General features: G+C 41.1%; 2 protein-coding genes across 2 annotated transcripts in view; one reads left to right on the forward strand and one right to left on the reverse strand.

The window, feature by feature from the left end:
- TMEM117 (transmembrane protein 117) overlaps positions 1-22,562 on the reverse strand; it is a 237,953-nt gene that overhangs the window by 205,633 nt on the left and 9,758 nt on the right. The window lies entirely within an intron of this gene.
- On the forward strand, positions 222-4,770 carry LOC134501109 (P2Y purinoceptor 1-like). Its single transcript, XM_063308699.1, has 2 exons — positions 222-303; positions 3,761-4,770. Exons 1-2 carry the CDS (start codon positions 249-251, stop codon positions 4,768-4,770), a joined length of 1,065 nt encoding a protein of 354 aa, XP_063164769.1. The 5' UTR covers positions 222-248.

Consider the following 22,562-nt stretch of genomic DNA (forward strand, 5'->3'; position numbering starts at 1 on the left):
ATCAGTTCCTCAGATTTTGTTAAAAAAAACAACAACAGCAGCAGCAGCAGCAAAGAACAAAATTTCATTATAAAAGTGCACAGAAGCAGAAAAATTAGCTTAGCCTCATTCTATGAATGGGAGGAGTCCAGAGAGGCAGTTTTCCATTCCTGCCCTCTTTATCATTGCTTTCTCACACGTTGCAAGGATTGTCACTGAATTATTAACATTAATTGGACAAGGGTGAAGATTAATGGAAATTTAAAAAGATGGTTTGGAACTCTCAGCCATGTGGGACAGAGGATTCTATCACTTTCAAACAAGGTAAGGAAGTACTTTTACTAGTTAAACTAATGCTTTTAATCATATATACAGAGAGAGAACAGAGAGAAAGAATGTAGACTCATACAAACTATGCATAACCTATGAATTATTCATAATATGGAATAGAAAAGGCACTTTTATATATTTTACTGGAGGTGTGTTTTCAGTAAATTATTTTTTTAATTATAATAAATAGTCAATTCTGGCAATTAGTTTTACCTTGACTGCAATTAATATGAAATATTAATCTTCTTGCTAGCATAGCTCGTTACACTTTATGAAATTGCACATAAAAAGATGGATCTGCTTTACTAAGTAGTAGCAAAGTACCTAATCAAAAGGTAAAACATTAGGTGTCGTAGGAGCTACACCACTTGCAAGATTAGCATCTATTTTTATTTATCCGTTGTGTTGCAATTCCTGAAAGGGTACAATTGTGACACATTTCTTGCCAAGTTTCCTATAATGTAACAATGTAATGAAATATTGACAACGAAGTTAAATTACAGTATAACAGAATACAGAGTAACAGGATTGATATAATCCATGTGATAAACTAGCATTAAAGATAATGCCAAAGCAGAAGAAAACTATTGTCTTAAGGAATTATGTAAAATATAGAAATACAAAAGATCTAAGAAATAAAATGCTGCAGTAGAAAGAGTGTCCTAAGGATAATATATTTTGATACAAAATTTCCAATTGATCTGTTAAAAAAAAAAGTTTTTAGAACACTCTTGTATATCTGTAACTTCGTTTTTTTTGTGATTAAGCTAAATGTATAACTACTACATGTGCAATCTAATAGTAGGGATATTACATTAATATTACACTGAGAAAAGAGACGTGACAATGCTAAATATCTTATTTCAGAGCAACTATCTTCCAAAACAGGAAACTCATCCAAAATTGAGGTGCCTGAATATTATCAGTAAGATGACCTTGGGTAGCTGATCCCAAGAAAAAAAGACAAACTGGCCGGAGGAAGCTCATCAGAACCTCAACCTTGGACGGGTGGCTCAAAATTTAAGACAAAGCTAGAACTTAAAACCAGAAGGCTGGAAATGGTGAACAGCTGATTCAGGAACCAAATGAAACAAAAGGTTCTATTTCATTGCCAAAATATGTTCTCCTATTGTATTAGCATAAAGGGAAATGGATTCACTTTAGAGCTACAGTTGCCTTCCCAGCTAGCCCAGATATTAAGGAGCATATGGGTAGGCTGCAGGTCTCTCCCATAACTGAAATCCCAACTCGCACAATGTTTGGCCACTGCATTAGGGTAGACTACACCTTCCTTCCTTGGTGATACATCTGTTTGCATCATATCAGGCAATCAACTATGGTGGTCCTATACAAGGGCTATTCTTACCACACACATAGCCCAATAGCCCCAACACTAATGCAACCAATGAGAAGTGTTCCTGCCTGCATGACAATGTTCCTGTTTTGAATTGTTCCAGTTAAATGGCAATCCTCATCAGTACAACCATAGGATCTTCACAGGTGTGTGGAGCTAACCAAAGTGACTGCTATATCCATCTCAATTCTGCTTTTTGACATGGTGGAATAAAAACAAAGCTATATACCACTGCAGTATGGATTTTCATAGAGTCCATCCCAGATTTTTACTGTGGGATTGTTCTTACTTGAAGTATCTCAATATTACACAGAATAATTCCCATTTACTTCCACTGTTGCCTATAGTTGTGGGAGTCTTTAGAAAAGCTTGGAGATTTAAGTATGGAGTAGTAATTATGGGGAGCTGTCTTGGGATTGCAAAAGGACTTGCTTTGCATTGTGGAAGGCAAGGAATTTCCCATCTCATTAGTAGAATTACAGAAAAAAAGTATTCAAACATTACATTAAAAAGCAGGAAAAAATAGAGTTTTACCCCAAAATAGAGTTTTACCCATTTTACAACTACGTTCTTGAGAGATTCAAAGCCATTATTGCATATTTGAAAAATCTAACCTTCCATAGCTAGCACAGAAAGCCAAAGTCACGGAAAAATTGGGGGGACGGGCGGGGTTAAGATTCCCAGTGGTTCCAAGTTCTTCCCTCTTCCCATATATATATAATTGCTAAAAAGTTGATTGACTTAGCAAAATCTAAAAGTGCTTACAGAATGCACACTTACCTAGAGTTGTTACACCATACTTTTTTAAAAATAATTTTTTTAAAAAAATGTCAAGGTATCTGGACTTAGGAAATGCAATCACCCTTGATTATAATTCTTGTCAACATCTTGCACTTGTTAAACTGACAACATGAAGGACAAAAAAATGAAATTGAACTCAGAGTGCCGATTGTAAAAAAATCACAGTCATTAAAAAAAAAAATTCAGTTCCAGAGACATGGTAGATCACCCAGTTGGGGTCACACTCTCCCAGAAACAGTAAGTATGTAGTTTGGGCCCAGTCAGACTCTGGTTTCCCAGACTGAAGAAGTGGCCAGGAGTGCCTTTTACAAGCTTCAACTGATACACCAACTGCGTTGCTTCCTAGATGAAAATGATCTTGAAACTACTGTTTACATACCAGTGACTGTCCTAACAACCAGGAAACACACTGAGACAAGGAACTGGTCTCTAATATTTATTGCTAGTACTTAACAGGAATCCTAACAAACTGAAGAAGCGTGGGGAAAACCCAGACATATAACCCCCAAGGGTTAAGGCGGTCCCGATCTGTGTCTCTTTGAATGGCTGAACAATTCATCAGTGCTACGCATGCGCTTGACAGTCTGGATGGGAGCCCCCTGCTCGCCATCCTTACTCATGACAGTGACCCCCGATTTAACGATTACAATATTTAGAGCTGCCATTGTGTCTCGTTCAGAAATTTCAAGTAGTATAAAATTCACCCGGTTGGACTCTGAATGAAGTCATAAGACCATATTGCATCTTTCTGTATAACCTCCCTCTGTCCATGCTTTTTGAGATCACTTGAACAGATTCAGGTTGAACCTTTTCTGTAGCTGCCCCAGTTCTTTGGAGTTATTGCTGAGTTAAGGGGTCTAACCTCTCTGTTAGTTTATTTTAAACAGCTTTTAACCCACCCCCACCACTTTAAAGAAGCGTTTAATGGTTGGTTTTATTTGTAGTTGTAGTGTCTCTTATTTTGACTATTTTGTTTTTATGTCATGAGATTGCCATAACTGGTGGTATAATACATTTTTAAAATAAGTAAAATCACAAGCTATAATGCTAAACATACTTATATATTAAAATAACACAGAGAATCAATACTTTTAGCAAGAGGTGCAATTTACCTGAAATAAATGCACTATTTGAGAGAGATGGCTTTTTAATACATATATGCACACCCTCAGAGAAAGAGTCACCTGTGCACCATACTGTCATTCATAGTTCAACCAACTACTTTCTAACAATTGAAGGCAACTCTTGCTTATAATTCATCACATGCATACATGTTTCTTCTTTTTTCATTTTCAGGGAGGATCTATGAAAGAATATCAAATATTACCTGCAGTATTTATTTCTGCACCACCTACAGCAGACTGGAATGGTATTGCTATTCTGTGATTATACTCTGCCTTTTAGTTTTGCTAATAGGATTTCTGGGGAATGCATTCACACTGTTCTACTGTATTTATACTGTGAAATCATGGACCACTAGCAGTATATTTTTGTTCAACCTGGCCTTGTGTGATTTCGCTTGGATCCTCTTGACTCCCTATACAGTTTATTACCAATTACACAACCAAGCAATCTGTTCTTCCCAAGTATTCTGCCAATTCCAAAGAACATTCTTTGACATTAATATCTATGGAAGCATTTACTTTCTCACACTAATCAGCTTTGACCGGTATATAAGTGCTGCCCATCCCATACATTCTTTAAAATTTTGGAATAAGAGCAAAGCTACCCTCTGCACCATTACTGCCTGGATTTTCATTTTGATAGAGTCCATTCCAGACTTTTACTATACATTTGTGGACCAAAAGCAAATGGAGTCTGCAGCTTGCCTGGAAACAATCGGGGAACCCCTGTACTTTGTGGTGCCTTTTACAATTGCCAGAGTCCTATTTGGATTCCTTATTCCCATTACTGTAATCTTTACATGCTACGCACTGACTCTTAAAGCCTTGCGGAAAATGAAAAAAGGCCAGCAAACAAGAAACAGTATTATAAAGCCCTTAGTGTTGGTTTTATCTGCAATGATTGTTTTTGCTGTAGCATTTATTCCTTACCACATGATGATGATGGCAGTACTAATTTTCAGAATGAAAAACCAACTCACCTCAGAGAATATAAGCCTGGTATTTACCATGTATAAGCTCACTAAAATCATTTGCACTATCAGTAGTTGCCTAAACCCGGTCATTTTTATGCTTACAAGTAAGAAATTCCAAGAAAAAATCAAAACTATCAAGTGCTCCCTTAAACAGAGATGGCTTTGCTGCCAATCACATAAAGTGGGCAATACTACAGTTGAACTTTGATATATACAGCCATGGGTGGATATTTGCAAAGAACATGGCTATTAGCTCAGAGTTTCTTTTCTTTTGATCATCTTTCTGAGACAGATGGAAGCCCGTCAACAAACTTCAGAAAATCAGAGTACCATTCCACAAATGGTGAGCTAGCAAGCTTGACAAGGGAATAATTAAAATTCAAAGGTACTAACTTTCTCCAAAATGTTGAAGTCCAAGCAACCAATTCGAAACTGTGGTATATAATTTTTGGAAAAAAATGCATTTTCATTCCTTTTTTCATGTTAAACTGATGTTATGGGATAATTTATGCCTCAACGTTAATTAAAGTTTTATGGAAGATATGGATGTGTGCTAGGATTTTTATATTAGATGAACTAGTAAATGAACATACTGCCTTTTTAGTATATTTTCTATGTTAAAAGATAAATACTATTTGTCAATTGCCACCTACTGGCAGTATTTATAATTACAACATTTATTGACATTTAGACAGGAGGCATTGTCAGTCTCAGAGATGCACAAGTTATTAGAAGGGATAATTAATCCTATGATATATATAAAAAAACCACAATCAGTAAATATCTGTTATCAGTAAATCAATTTGATATGCAAAGTTTAAAGACTGAATGGAATAAGGAACTGGAGACCCCATTTTTGTCTAAAAATAGAAAATATTTTAACGTTAATGCCAGAAGCCTCACTAGATCTCAGGTCGAGAATCTACCACAAATATAATACTTGAGACTTACTGGTCCCCCCTGCACTTGTACAGAAAAGGAATGAGTGAATTATGTTACTAAACATGCAACTAGAATAATGCTTCATTAAAATACATGTTTTTGCGCTATATATATATGACTTTGAGGCAAAGTTTAATATTTATGGCTGCACACATTCTTTTGAAGTACATATTTACTTACATGGAAACTGACAGCTGGGTAACAAAAATGGATTCTCCATGCCCTTATTATAGCCAAGAGATTAATTCTTCAACATTGGAAAGACAAATTTATGGCTCCAAATACTAATTGGAATAAAGACCTGATGTTACGTGCAACTCATGGATGAGTTTCCTATAGATGTAAATTATGCATGGATGATTGTAATGAAATACATCTTTTGCTATGTTAAAATTTATATATACAATCAATATATCTTATTATAGAATCTTTTTCTTTTTTCTTTTTTGTTATTTTTCTTTTTTCCTTTGGGCCATATTGGGATGTAGATTAGTTTTGATAATGAGACTTATGAATATTTGTTTGGAAAAATTCTATTTTAAAAATAAGCAGTAAAAAAAGTTTATTGGTCAGAAGTTGGGATGGTGACTTTAAATCAATTATTACGTATTAATTACTTTGATTTAAGACTTCAAATCAAAATTTATCATCCTAGAAGTGGCAGTATTTTCAACTTAAGTATTTTTTAATGGCTTAATGTGGGCCAGATACTTTGGCCACTTCAAACGAACCTGAGATACTTTCATATTTGATGGAATCCATGACAGAAATTAAACCCACAACATATCTTTATCAAAACCTCAAGAAAATGTTTGAAGTTGATATTACTGGGATATGTCAAATGTGGACTAAAGAATTAGAATATTCGACAATGCTCCATCAATGGCTGCATATCCTTAAAAACGTTAAAATTGTACTGACAGGCTTAAGTTTAAAGCTATTTCATTTTTTAAAAAAATGTACTTAGAGTACATTGGCCTTTAATTAAATACGGTAATTAAGTTGAAATGTTAGATCTTTAGTTTCAACCCTAACCCTTTAGTATTGTAATTTGTTAAATTTTGTTAAGTTTTTTTTTTCATTATCTTTTTAATTTTTAATTTTTTTTATTTCTTGAATTGTTTAGTTTAATTTTGCTATTGTGTGTTCTGGTCATCTGTTTATATTTTGTTATCTTCTAAAATAAAGAAGAATGTTTGGGGGAAAATTCATATGTAATTGATATATCATATTGCATTGTTTTTTTTTCTTTTTTATTGTTTTTCTTCTCTTTTATTAAATAAATAAAGCCAAAAAAGACCCTTCAGTTTGTGAATGAGCAGTAGCATATTTTGAACATTTGCCTCAAAGATATTCAAACAGGTGTGATTGAATTCTTGGGTACTGAAACTGTTATGTAAAAAATATCTATATATACATTGGAAGCTATTATATATACAGTTGATGTTAATGCATTTTGTTCTTTTTTTCCTTTTTGTTCTTTGTTATTATTTTTTTCTCTCTTTGCTCTCTTTTATTAAATCAGTAAAGCAAAGATGGCGGGGGAGGAAAACTCCAAAACTACTCCACCAAATTTATTTTACATCCCGGTTCATGTTCTTCTTTCACATCTGACACCACAGCTGCTAAAACATAATTTGAAGAAGAGTCATTGTGATGGGCATTTGAGTGTAATGGATATGTGTCTTCAGTTTGCCTATCCCATTCAATGTTAAAAGGAAATGGTAGCTTCGTGATATAATAAACCACCCCCTTGGGATATTTTTAAGCATATATTAGAAGATTAGATATCCCAATCATGCATCTTGATATCATAACCGCTCAGAGTCCCTCTTTTGGGGGAGATGGGCAGTAATTAAATTTGAATAATAAATAATCTTGTCAAAGATTCAGAATGACTGTTTTGAGGATTTCCCCAGGTCAGTTGCATGCAGAGATAATAACCACCCTCTGATTCACACAGCCCTACCGCAAACACAGAGATTAATTTGATGAAGATATTACATTCCTTTTGCTCAAATTGTGTACTTGTGTGCACTATTTAACACTGATCACTAGATATATACCTGTTAGAAGGTATTTTCTAGAGAAAAATGAATATAATTCTGGTGAAACAGTCATTTTTTTATCAACTCTTAACAAAGTCAGCGTCATGAGTACTGATGGCGAGCAGGAGGAGGGCCTCTATCCAGGGTGGAAAATGCATGCGTAGTACTGAGGAATTAAGCAGCCATTCAAAGAGACACAGATCAGACCCGCCTTAACTTTGGGGGTTTATCTGGGTTTTTCCCACGCTTCTTCAGTTTGTTAGGATTGATGTCCTAACAGTACTCTAGTGTTTATTACTGCTACATAAAACAGAATCCTAACAAACTGAAGAAGCGTGGGAAAAACCCAGACAGATAAACCCCAAAAGTTAAGGCGGGTGTGATCTGTGTCTCTTTGAATGGCTGCTTAATTCCTCAGTACTACGCATGCATTTTCCACCCTGGATAGAGGCCCTCCTCCTGCTCGCCATCAGTACTCATGACAGTCAGTGTATACAAATTGTCTTATTCAGTGATTATTTTTAAAAGTAGCCATAGAGCACAAACCTCTTAATAATTAACAAAACCTGGGATCCAAAGAACTACATGGGGACTGGTCTCTGCAGTGAAACTCAGGTCCTCTTTCTTTTTTTTAAATAAAAATTTTATTCAGTTTCAAAGCAAAGATAAAAACTACAAAAAAACAAAAAAACTAAAGAAAAAAAAAGAAAAACTAAGAAGATGTGAAAAAACATTTTTTTTTTCAAAGTTACAAAAAGATGTGACTTCCGACTTTTAACAGCAAGGATATACAAAAATTTTCCATAATCAATCTCTTAGTCTATATGAAACCAAAACCACATTATTTCTATAAATCATTCCACTTTGGCACATTATAAAAATCATTAAGTACAGATACTCACTCCCCTTATATTGAAATAAAGAAAAAAATTCATATGAACCTCCTAAACAGCTTCCCCCCAAAAGATAGCACTTGTTTTATTATTCCCTTCCTACTTCTATTCTATACATTTCTGTCTTCTATAATAAAAATCAAATTAAAAAGCACATAAATTGTCTGCCATTATACTTAATAGTACAATTTTAATAATTTAATAAACCCAAAACCAAAGCATTTTTACCTTAATAATCTTAATCCAAATCCTTAAAGACAAATAACATCAACCAAATCCTAAAAACAATCCATATAAACTTTCTTTAACCTTTACCCCATTTCAAAATAAACCAGAGCATTTACATATTCCCACAATGTGCAGAGGTTTTTCTTAGGAAAATTGAACAGCCCAACTGCCCCCCTAAAAAATTCCAACTTCTCTTCAGGAAACCTCCCATACATAATGACCCCTTCTTTGGCATTCCACCACAAAATCAGTTTCACTTGTTGCTTGCAGATCCCACTCTCTCTTAAATTCCTCCAACTCCACTATCCATTCTTCATCCAGCATCTCAATAGAAATCCCAATCTCACTCTTAGAAGAAACATTTCTATCAAATTAAATTCCTCAGTTTCATTCACTACATCCCCAACCAGATGACACATTTCAGACCTCATATTTTCCACAATGTCCTGAATGTCTTGCATAAAAGCTTGATAGGAGTCAGAAAGAATCTGTTTAAAATCTTGGAAGTCAGAAAAAAATCTGTTTAAGATCTTCCATGTCTCACGCAGTAGATTATGGCACCCCCTAGGAGCTTAACCAGTGAAAGCCGAAGATATGGAAAAGTTCCAGAATGAGTTTACACAAGGTAAGAATGAGATAAGCAGACAGTTCCCAAGGGAAAGTAGAAACAGAAGGCTGAAGGTTCAAATCAGTCAATTCCATGTGTAGGAAAATGCTAATATATTTTTGTAAAATGAATAATGACATGGTATAATATGTCATGTGTTGTTTTTCATCTGAGGTTGTATTTACCTAATTTTAAGACCTGGTAAGGACCAGATGATTTTTATTATGTCCTGATACGTAAAACCATAGAACTCGAAGACGGTGTACTTTTTCACACAACTGTATATGTTTGCATTTATTAGCTATATTTGAGTCTACAAACACTGTCAGGTTCTCCCTTGAAGTATTTTTAATCTCATAAGTCATTTCTGTTTGTTCTGCCACAACAGCATAAATGATGTCATTTTATTTTATTTTATTTTATTTTAGTAATAAAAAAACAATTGTCATACAATCAGCAAGCTATGTCAACATATTCTCCAATTAATATGGATGGATGGATAGATTGATTACAGGGATAAGGTTAGGGCACTGCATTTTTCTTATAAGGGGACACAGCTTAAAAATTGTCAACTTAATCTTAGTAAGTTGGCAGGCCCCTATAAAATATTTCATTGATCCTAATTATTTGGTGTGAATGCCAAACTAATCAAGACAGCTTGGTTTAAATTAAAATAATTACACTACGATCCCAGGTATGTTTACTTAAGAGTTTTCTGTAGGAGCCATTCTTATATAAATGTTGTCTACTATCCACTTATGTGGAAGCAAAACCACTGAACATATTAAGGTTTACTGTGAATCAATAGGGTGTACTGAACATGCTTAGAACTGCAGAATGGTTAGCCTGGGTCTGCAAGAGCTTCAGTGTGTCTTTTAAGAAGTATCAGTTACAAAAGTTTCAGTTTTGTTGTCAACACTATCAACACTTTTTCACAGCCTCACTGGAACACTTTTACTTGTAGTCACCATATCATGACTCCTATGATATCTATCAAGTTTTTTTTAAGCAAATGAGGCATATCTCAGATCCCTATTGTTCTCAGCAGGAGTCATCAATCCCACCAAGCCACTTTTTCAGGATAAAGAAGCCAAGAGCACTCAGGTTAAAAAGACATGAAACCCTGCACACATCATAGGTATGCGCTATTTCTCTAATCCCATCTCTGTGAGCATCCTTGTGAACTATCCACCTGACACTTTACAAAATAAAAACACCGGAGATACAGGTCTAAGCAGCTATTGAGGATCTGGCCTTTTCAGAAAGGACTTTGAGAGACAGAAATAATATACCCTCACCCCTTTAATGCCAAAGAAGTTGCAGGCCCTCTGTTGACACAACTTCACTACAGCTAAAGGCACCATGAGTCTTTTATTCTAACTTCCAAGTGTTTTTTTGTAATTGTATGGCAATCTGTGTATGTAAGGAGTGGCCACAGCTCGATGGTAGGAAAAAATGCAGAAAGCCCCAGGTTCAATTCATCTCCAGTAATGAGAGAACAGATGAAGATCTCTGCCTAAGAGCCTATGGGCAGAACATCTGTTCAGACTGTACTGTAGAAACAGAAAGACTACATTCAGGATTTCTAACTATTGGGTTTTGCTGGAAGTGAGGTTGGGGAGGAGGAACCAGCTGTAGTTCATGCATAATGCTAAGCCATAATGGATGGATTCACTTAATATGCTAAGACAAAACCAGCCAACCACCCTATTGCTTAATGTGATGTATGACCCCCATCCATTATAATTTATCTGAAATTAATCTGATTTCAACTTGTCATGTTTTTGGGTGAGCAAGAAATATAAGCGATTAACAGTAAGGTTATTCAGACAAGAACTAAATGTTTTCCTGTGATCTCTAGTAATGGCTCCCAATTTATGATCTGGGATTATTGGTGGCCCATGAAGGCACTTCAGTAGTCACTGGTTTATATAAAAACAGATAGGTAGGTAGATGCCAAGATTTTGCAATATTTAGAGATCCAATGAGATTATGGCATTCTGTTTGAGAGGATGGTAGATTCTGGCATCCTTTCCCAAATTTCACAAGATTTCAGGTGGGAAGACTAGTCTTATAGGCTTCAGAAATCCCATGAGATTTTGACTACTTAAGAAAAAAGAATTAATTAGGTTTGGAGTGCTACGGGCACCATATATGGATACCTCCGGCACTACCTTGTCAAATGCTGATTTATGTGGATGTTCTCAAAGCTTTTGATGACACTATACTGGTCCATATAAAGGTTGGGAACTGCTGATTTACAGAGATATTCCTACAATCAATTACAGAAATAGTTATATCTTCAGAATCTCCTGGATTCTATTTCACTATAGAACAAATACAGTATAGGCAGAACAATAATGAAAAGGAAAAAATATGTATTATTCCTTTGAATTGACTTCTCGAGTAGAAATTTGAATGTGTATTCAAATGTAAATTTGGAATTATGTTTATAAACTTTGTATGGTGTGCTAATAACAGCAATGATCAATTATTATGTTCAATTTATATTCCAAAGGTAATGAAATCTTGGTCAATTTCAGTTGATATAAATAAAAGTAACAAGCAGTCAGTATTTATCTTTCCTGGACAGTTGTGCAGTGGTTAGATAGGGAAGTTAGTCAGAAGGTTTAGGGAGTCTGATGGGGGGGGGGGGGAATGAATTAAATGATGGTAAGTGGTTTATAAGGGTGAATCAGAGTGCAAAAATAGGGCAAGGTCTTGTATACATGCACACACTGTGGCTTCTGAATGTTCAGTTTATGTCCTCTCTCCATTTTGTAATGATGCCAACAACAATTTCAAAAAAGCATTTGCAACCGACTGCTCTAGAACATAACCCTGCTGAACTTCTTTATAGCTGTGAACAAACCTGTAGTACAACTTTATGTTTAATGGGATTTAACCCCTTGTGAGAGTACATACAAAGGACTGCAGCTCTGTATTTGTGCAGTAAAAGCAAACATCAAGATGTAATGTCTTTTTCTTTTCTCTTTTTCTTTTTTGAGCAAAAGACCAAAAATTACTAAAGGCTAGGAATATTTTAGGTTCTAATTTCAGACTGTAGAAATTCTTTTTTTCTTTTCGCTTGGTAAAAAGCATGCTCTTAAATAAGATATGTCAAAATATACAATGACCTTTGATGGACAGTCTTGCAGCTGAGTCCTCTAATTATGTGAAATGGTGGTTATTGATAAATACTGTACTTGAATCTCTCCCAGTGTAATTTTCTTCTTTTAAAGCAGCATCAATCAATAAAGGAGCAGAACTGGAACTGAGGCAACAGCATGGCAGAAAGATTGACATGTTCAACCAACAGCCCTTCCACTTCTCCATAATCTAAGAGTATCCACGAAAGAGTTGTTAGTAGGGAAAGGGGGAAAAAAGTGAGGTTGATCAGCTGTCTGGAAAAGAAGGAGACTAATCCAGCCTTCTACCACTTATACGTGCTAGGACCTCAACTCTGACAATTCCCAGCACGTATGGCCAGCACCTAGTAATTCTGTGGTCTTAATATGCTTATGAAATAGTTATGACATAATGATCTGTTATGGATCATTCAAACTATTATTTGACTCAGACACTTTATTTAACATGAATACAGGAGAGAGAAAGCTAGTGGAAATTGTGCAGGTCTATGGTCACTCCTAAGGGACGCGGTGGCACTGTAGGTTAAACCGCTGAGCTGCTGAGCTTGCCGATTGGAAGGTCGGCGGTTCGAATCCGCGTGACAGGGTGAGCTCCCGTTGCTAGTCCCAGCTCCTGCCAACCTAGCAGTTTGAAAACATGCAAATGTGAGTAGATTAATAGGTACCGCTTCGGCGGGCAGGTAACAGCGTTTCGTTTAGTCATGCCGGCCACATGATCACGGAAGTGTCTACGGACAAACGCAGGCTCTTCGGCTTTGAAACAGAGATGAGCACAAAAAGTTTGTTTTCAAGCCAGCTTTCAATAATTGGCAATTGGCTACAGTTGGAAACTGATGAGCATTCACAAGCAGCTCCTGCTTTGAGATCAGGTATTTATGATGGTGCCAACATTTAAAGACTTCAATCAGATGCATTCTGATATTAGCAGATTTTTAGAGGTTATAACCAAATGGAATCAAAGACATGCCAGTTATATGGAATGTTAAGAACATGCCCTGTTCAAGTGTTTTATCTCAACAAAATTCCAATGCATGATGGAAGCCTGGGTTGCTAGGGATGGCTGAACATATCCATTTTGTGGTTTCTTAAGATTTTTTTTTTTAAGTTTGTACTACATTTTGTATGTATAAAGGTGCACATTTCTCCAAACATGTATTTTAGATCTCCTAATAGATCTTGTAAACAATTTATTGTGATGCATTTTTGTACACATTTCTGAACACTATAAGCTTTTTGTACAAACTTTTCTCTGATACTGTATATTTTTTTATTATTTGGCAAACTGAATTTTGAATAATGGAGTTGAGAGTCATGTGTTGCTTTGAACATGTGAAATCAATTATGTGTGCATTTAAAATGTAAACTAATAGATTTTTCCCTCACCATTAAAGAATGAGGGTAAAGGTCTCCTAGCTGGACCTTTCCATATTAAGTAGGAAGACCCAAATAAAGTCTCCATGTGTCTTTCTTTGAACGTGGCCTGGGAATCACATCAGAGTTGGAAACTCTTCTTTAGAATGATTTCCAATTCCAGGGAGCTTTCTGTATTCTTTCAGCAGAAGGTCCAAAGATCTTTCCAGTAAGGAAGGAAATTAAAATTGGGAAAAGCACAACTGGTGTGCATGGGGATGCACATGTACCTCTACAAAGGTTTTTATTCTTTGGTCATTCATTTAAGTAGGTCCCTTGAAACTGTATAAATGGCTCAAAAGATTGAAACCATATTGAAGAATCTTGATTTCAGAACCAGTCTAATGTTACCATATGTTCAAGTGCAACCTTCTCATGGACCAAAACAGACCCACTTTTGTGATTCAAAGAGCCCCTAAAGGTCACTTTAATTAAACTGATGGCAGTGTGGTGAATTGTGATATATTTTTGCCTTCCCTGAATTTGTATGATCACCAGGAAACAATTAGAATGGAATATTCTAATATTCTAATATCTTGCTGTAAACTGCCCAGAGTCCCTCTGGTGAGAGGAGAAGGGCAGTGACAAATCTGATAAATAAATAAATATGGAAGTACTAAATGGTTCAAACTTGGGAAATAAGTAAATCAAGATTATTTAATGTTATGTAATTTATTTAAATTGTGTGAATATTTCATGAAAAATGTTGGACTAAAATTAAAATTACTGGGACAAAGATCAACCAAAGATCAACAATATGACTGACAGCTGTAAGTGTCTTATGGAATCTGTTGTTGAAAATGAAAGAAGAGAGTACAAAAGCTTGTCTGCTTATGACAACAGGCAGCATCAACCTAATGCTAATAGGTAGAAAAGAAGTGGAAATAGTACAGACGTCATATGCCTAAGCTCACAGGTGTGATGAATGTAGCCATGAAATCAAGAGATGTCTTCTACTTGGAAGGAAGACAAAATATCAAAGTACAAAGACACCACACTGTCAGCAGAAGTTCATGTTGTCAAGGCCATGGTTTTTCCAGGTATAATGTGGCTGGGAAAGCTGGACCATCAGAAATGCCAAAGAAAAATAGATGCTTTTGAATCAATTTTTGTGAATCAATTGAACCACATATGCAACAAATAATTCAATACTAGATGATGTAAAACCATACTGGAACCAGTAATAATGAAACTAAAGCTTTAATGTTTTGCACATGTAATGCAAAGTCAAGAGTCACTGAAGATGACCTTGATGCTTGGAAAAATGGAAGGCATTCGAGAAAGAGGCAAGCAGAAGATGAGGTGGCTATGTACGATCACTGATGAGATAAGCAGGAGCTTAAAGAAAATATGAAACAGTATACTGTAAAATAAATCAACACAGTGTAGAAACCTATCACAATTTGCTATAAAGCCTCACATAAAGTGCCCTGAACATCTCAGGAAAAGTGGGGAAAATGTAAAGGAAGGAAGGCTAAGTAGTCCTTTGGTCATTAGCTTTTCTCTTCAGCCAAAAGAAATATTTTAAAGTTATTTAAATATATTATGAAGATACATTGATTCACCAAGGCTAGAGGAGATCATGTTTCTAAGATCAAATATATGAATACTCCATGAGACAAGTTCAAATGCCAAAGTGAAACTGTATACTGGACACAGAAAGTACCAGTACATTTATAGCAGAATTATAATTTTGCTGATCTAAAGCTCTCACATGGCAAGGCTTGGATCTTCTTACCAGCTCTTGCAAAACACTTATTGGTGCACAGGTTTGGAAAAAACCATGTTAGAGCAGGGTTATTTACAGTCTTCACATTATTAGTGTTGTTATCATCGTTCAGAAATAGATTCTGTGCCATTCAATGGCTGGACCAGGGCCACTGGTGTTGCAGGCTAGGGCTTGCAACAGAAGGACATGAAATTCAGGATAGTTCTCCCTTTTTGGATTGAATACTGGCTTAAGTAAAACTGAGTAACAGGATGGAGTTGGGAAAATCAGGCATGCAGTGTATAAAGTTTATTTGTGATCCAGTTTGATTTACTTATACGGGTAGTCCTTGTTTAGCCACCATAATTGGGATCAGCAACTCGGTCGTTAAGTGAAATATCATGATTTTACTTCAGCTTTCCATTGGTTTACCAACCTGTGAAGTTCGTAAATGTGAGGACTGGTCACAAAATTACTTTTTCATTGCTGTCATAACTGCAAACAGTTGCTAAACAAAAACTGCCTGTAGTTGCCTAGTTATAGGTCAAATACATTCTACATGCTTTGCCACATATGGAATATGTGTTGCTTCATCTAAAAACAGAGAAAATGATTTTATCATAAACTGTATACCACCCAATCGAATAAATTTCTGGCAATATGTATAAAAAAAAAACCTTTCTTGAGCAATCCTACCTCAAAACCTGAGCACTCTGTTGAATATAAATTCCTGGAAATGAAGGGGAGACATCTGCACATCTCTATTCTCTTCTTGACCCATGCTGTCATGATCACCGTTGCGATGCTTGAAACATCACAACGGCTCACATAACAATACAAAGAAATGAGCACCGGGAGGATTAAGGGATAAGGCAACCAACTAACAAAAGCAAGCAACAGGTGCTGGCAACCAAGTATCGATCCTAGCCGGAGGCACAGAAGGAAGAGATACAATGTTGCAAGAGAAGTAATTGACAACACCCGACCACGAGGCACGCCCGAGCTGTCAGAAAGCTTACGAACCGGATTGCCCGGCAATGGCCCATCACCGGCCGGAGAAAACCAATTAAGGAGACACCCGAGGCACAGTAGGGGCTGCTCGACCCCTCACCTGCCGGCAACGGGGCTCGGGGACACTCGGAGAAGGAGGGCTGGAGCGCTGACCGGCACGGGCTATTTAAATCCCATTCTGGCACGTTCCACTCACTCTCAGCTTTTCCTAGGGCATGCATTCTATACTCTAATAAAACCAGAACCTAAAGCCTACAGTAGCGTCTGGGTTTTACTGAGTAGCAGGCAGAGCCTGACGTAAAGCTGAGAGTCACCAAACCAAAAATCGCCAAGCTCCACCGGACGAAAATTTTCTGCGGGAGAGACCAACTGGCGAGAAACGGAATCGGGAACAGCGATGGAGCCAGCACTTCGCACCAGAGGCGTGAAGGACGGCCCGCAAGAGGCAGAGGCAACCCGATGGCGGCGGGAGGTGGTGCACATCACAGGAGACGCGGACACCCTCCCTGCCCACACCGCTCCCCAGTTCCAGACCTGGAGCCCCAACCCAGACGGGAGAACCCTGACAGAAGACAAGATCAGGGACCAACAACTCCTCACTTGGGCCGATGGAGTTGGATCCTGGACGGGAACACCCTACCCCAGCTGGAGGCTCCGCTACCCCGAAATGCCCGAGCAGGAAGGCGCAGGACTGCGTACCAGACAGCATCTGGCAGCACCGACGTCAGACGGCCAGGGCATGCCAGACAGGGTCACGGCTCTAGAAGCCAGAGTACGATACCTTGAGCACCTGCTCCTGTCCCCGCCAGCGGCAGATGAGGACACGACCCTGAAAGCCAAGGTACGAGACCTGGAACACATGCTCCAGTCCCTGGCAACAATCGTCAGCGAGTGCTCCAAGACTGAGGCAACACAGGGGGTAAGAGGGGACCGGGGCAACATACCCACCCCGTCTACAACCCCGAGCGGGAGGGGCCAAGCTCGAGACTCTACCGCAGAGATTCGCACCCCCAGGCCAGTGGGAGCCATCCTTCAACACCCACGGGTTGGGGACCCGCAACACGGGAGGTTCACAAAAGACTTCACCGTGCAATTTGACGGGAACCCCACGAAACTGTCCTTTTTAACTAACACAAGGGACTACATGGCCCAATACGGCCATTACTTCAACACAGAAGCTGCCAAAATCTCGGCAGTGGCCACCAGACTCCAGGATAGGGCTGCAGACTGGTACGTACAAATGTACGAGTCCGGAGCCCCAGCTTTGACCAACTTCCATGACTTCCTCGCCGAGCTGAAACATTACTTTGAGGACCCCCTGGCGAAGAAAAGGGCAAAGTGCACACACCTAGCACTGCGGCAGGGCAAGAGAACGGTGGCCGACTACACCCTCGAATTCAAGGTCCTCGCGGGCAAAATCACAGAATGGTCGGAGGCCACCCTCATCGACATGTTCAAGCGTGGCCTCAACCGGGAGGTGCTCCAATGGACACTCTACAGGGACGACCCAGCCTCCCTTTACGGATGGATTTGTCTAGCCAGCAAAGCAGAGCACGCGCAGCGCACGTTCCTGCTCGCAACTGCAGAAGACAAAATCCTGCCCAGCACAAGAGGACCAGTCCCACAGACGGGGCCAACTGGCACACAGACCAACAACGGAGGCTTGCCCGCAGACAGCACACCAAGTGCAGGAAAACGGGCCACCAAGCGGCAGATTGCTTCATGAACAGAGCAATGGATCTCCCACCCAGACCCACATCGAAGACGCCGCACAAACCATCCAACCCCCCCCCCCCTGACGGCTGACAGGAGTGTTAGCAACCCCGGACGAGGACGCGGACACCTACCTCGCAGGGGACGTGATCGACGCCCAAGAACAGCCGGCAGAAAACGCTCCCCACCTGCTCTAAGCAGCGCCGCTGGGCAGGTGGTGAAGGGGCGCAACAACCCCAGGGTGAGTGACAACTGCTCCATCCTGGCAGGGACAATCAAACTCGCTTACGGCCCCAGAGTCATTGCAGCCAAAGCTATGGTGGATTCTGGGTGCTCCAGAAATCTGATCCACCTGAACATTGTCACCGCACTCAAACTGCCCTGTGCCCCCCTCCCTAAACCGCTGGCATTCCACCAACTAGACGGTTCTACAGTGGGGGGGAGACCGGCCACCCAGAGGACCGAAATGGTCACCCTGACAATGGGCACCCACAAGGAATCAATAAACTTCATGGTGACCCAGATAGGGAAACCCATAATAGTCTTGGGGATCCCATGGCTAACACGCAATAACCCACACATTGACTGGAGGACACGCTCCATCAAGTTCAAAGACGGGGTCTACCAGGCACCGACACCAGACAAACCACCTACTCCGACAGTGGAGAGGCCAGAAGCTGTCGCCCACAACAACGACCCCCCCCCCCGAAGGACTGCCAGAGCAATATGCAGACTTTGCAGATGTCTTCGGAGAAGAGGAGGCGGACCAATTACCCCACCGCAAGACGGACTGCACAATTGAGCTGCTCCCAGACGTCCCATTACCCAAACCCAAGATCTACCCCATGACCCAGAGAGAACTAGCGGTGCTGCGGGACTTCTTGGATAAAAACCTTTCCAGGGGCTTCGTAGAACCAGTGAACTTGCCGGTCGGAGCACCCGTCCTATTTCGAGAAAAGAAGGACGGCACCCTAAGACTATGCACCGATCACCACAGATTAAATTCCGCTTTCCTATCCAATAAATACCCACTACCCCTTGTAAAGGACATGCTAGCACACCTGTCAAAGGGTAGGGTGTTTTCCAAACTCGACCTCCGCGAAGCATATTACAGAATCCGCATTAGGGAAGGGGTCGAGTGGAAAATGGCATTCAACTGTCCCTTGGGCTCCTTCCAATATAAGGTACTGCCATTCGGCCTTGCGGGGGCTCTGGGGGTCTTCATGCAACTCATAAACGAGGTGCTGCATGAACACCTATTCAAGGGCGTGCTGGTGTACCTGGATGATGTCCTCATCTACATGAGGACGCAGAGGAAACACGAAAGGTTGGTGAGGCAAGTCCTCGCCAAACTACGAAAAGCCAAACTCTACGCTAAGCTGTCCAAGTGCGAATTCCACAAATCACGCTTGGACTACCTAGGGTACAGAATCTCTGACAAAGGCGTAGAAATGGACCCCACGAAGGTCCAGGCAGTTTTGAGCTGGGAACCCCCACGCACCAGGCGCCAGCTTCAAAGCTTCCTTGGGTTCGCAAATTTCTATAGGTCCTTCGCGAAGGGGTTCGCGGAAATAGCCCTACCACTAACCGATCTACTTAAGATCAAGGGCGTCGGGTAGACGCGCAAGGTTAAAAACCCGGGGGCCATACTTGATTGGACTCCCGCCTGTCAAACTGCGTTTGACAGGCTGAAAGCGCTGTTCACAGCGGAGCCAATCCTAGCTCACCCGGACCCCGAACGACCTTTTGTGGTGCAGGTGGACGCCTCTGACTTTTCAATAGGTGCCATCCTACTGCAAAAGGACTCCGCAGGAATCCTTAAGCCATGCGCCTACCTTTCAAGGAAATTCTCGGAGACTGAGAGGCGGTGGCACGTATGGGAGAAGGAGGCGTTTGCGGTTAAAGCAGCACTGGAGGCTTGGCGTCACCTTTTGGAAGGGACGACTTGCCCGTTTGAGGTCTGGACAGACCACCGCAACCTTGAGGTGCTCCGTACGCCCCGACGCCTCAGCCCCAAACAAATACGCTAGGCACAGTTCTTCAGCCGGTTCAACTTCCAACTGAAGTTCATACCAGGCAAAAAGAACTTCCTGGCAGATGCACTCTCCCGACTACCCCAGGATGCAGAGCCTATCTCCGACATCGTAGGGACGGTACTTTCCGACTCCCAGCTGGGTATGGCAGTGGTCACCCAGGCTCGCGCTCGGGGACAGCCTGGCCCCCCCTCACAAACAACCACAACGCCACCCGCCCCCAGACGCAGACAACCTCAAATACCGGGTGGGCTATGGGCAGACTTCATAACGGCATCGAAAACTGACCCCTGGCTCCTCGCCAACCCCAGCAAGGTCACCATGGACCAGGATCTCGCATGGGTGGAAGGAAGGCTATATGTACCCAACTCACAATGGCAGGCGATCCTCAACAGATCGCATGAGAGCGAACAGGCTGGTCATTTCAGGTTCTTGAAGACCCTACACCTGACTCGGAGGCAATTTTGGTGGCCCTTGCTGAGGAAAGACATCAAGACGTATGTAGCATCCTGCCCAGTGTGCGCTATGGCCAAACGACCAGCTGGCAAACCCCAGGGGCCGCTGCGACCCGTGGCTGAACCCTCCCGCCCCTGGGATGAAATCTCAATGGACTTCATAGTCGACTTACCGCCCAGCCAAAAGAAAATGGTAATTTGGGTGGTAAAAGACTACTTTTCAAAACAAGCGCATTTCATCCCCTGCGCCTCGATCCCATCAGCCCAACAGCTGACGAAACTGTTCCTAGTTCACGTGTACCGCCTACACGGATGCCCCTCCCGCTTGGTGTCCGATAGGGGCACACAATTTACCTTGAGGTTTTGGCGGGCTTTTTTGAAGCTGATAGGTACCCAGCAAGTCCTGTCAACCTCCTGGCATCCCCAGACGGACGGATCCACAGAGATCCTTAATGCCACACTGGAGCAATTCCTCCGCTCCTATATAAACTATCACCAGGACGACTGGGTAGACCTCCTCCCATTCGCAGAGGTCGCATACAACAACGCGATACACCAGAGCACCGGAAAAACCCCATTCGGGGTGGTGTCGGGCCGGGAGTTCGTCCCCATCCCTGAACTACCTCAGCCTCCATCCCCAACAGTGACCGCTTGTGACTGGGGTGAGAAAATCGCAGCTTCCTGGCCGGTCATCAAGGACGCGCTTAAAAAGGCACAAACAGCGTACAAATCCCAAGCGGACAAACACCGGCGCCAGCAACCAACATTTCAGGTGGGAGACATGGTCTATTTATCCACCAGATTCATAAAATCGCCGCAACCGTCAAAAAAGCTGGGCCCCAAGTTTATTGGACTGTTCCAGGTAACACAAATAGTAAAACCAGTCACGGTACGCTTGGACCTGCCCCATAATCTTAAAAGACTGCACCCGGTGTTTCACTGCAGCTTACTCAAGCCGGCAAGTGACCCCTCCCGGTGGCACCCGCGCGCGCGCCCCCCCACCGGTGATGATAGACGGACAGCAACACTTTGAGGTAAAAGAGGTGCTTGACTCCCGGAAGCAGCGGGGCTCCCTCCAATACCTCGTGAAGTGAAAACACTTTCCACATCCTGAGTGGGTCACTGCCCGTGACGTCCAGGCTCCCGACCTGATCCGCACCTACCACACCACCTACCCCTCCAAACCCGCGGCTTAACCTTTCAGTAGGGGGGCAGCATGTCATGATCACCGTTGCGATGCTTGAAACATCACAACGGCTCACATAACAATACAAAGAAATGAGCACCGGGCGGTATCGATCCTAGCCGGAGGCACAGAAGGAAGAGATACAATGTTGCAAGAGAAGTATCGATCCTAGCCGGAGGCACAGAAGGAAGAGATACAATGTTGCAAGAGAAGTAATTGACAACACCCGACCACGAGGCACGCCCGAGCTGTCAGAAAGCTTACGAACCGGATTGCCCAGCAATGGCCCATCACCGGCCGGAGAAAACCAATTAAGGAGACACCTGAGGCACAGGAGGGGCTGCTCGACCCCTCACCTGCCGGCAACGGGGCTCGGGGACACTCGGAGAAGGAGGGGTGGAGTGCTGACCGGCGCGGGCTATTTAAATCCCGTTCCGGCGCGTTCCACTCACTCTCAGCTTTTCCTAAGGCATGCATTCTATACTCAAATAAAACCAGAACCTAAAGCCTACACTAGCGTCTGGGTTTTACTGAGTAGCAGGCAGAGCCTGACACATGCTTACTTAAAACATACATACACACACAGCAAACCAGGAAAGGAAAAATATATAGACCAA

This window comes from Candoia aspera, chromosome 7 (assembly GCF_035149785.1).
Source record: "Candoia aspera isolate rCanAsp1 chromosome 7, rCanAsp1.hap2, whole genome shotgun sequence".
Lineage (NCBI taxonomy): Eukaryota > Metazoa > Chordata > Lepidosauria > Squamata > Boidae > Candoia > Candoia aspera.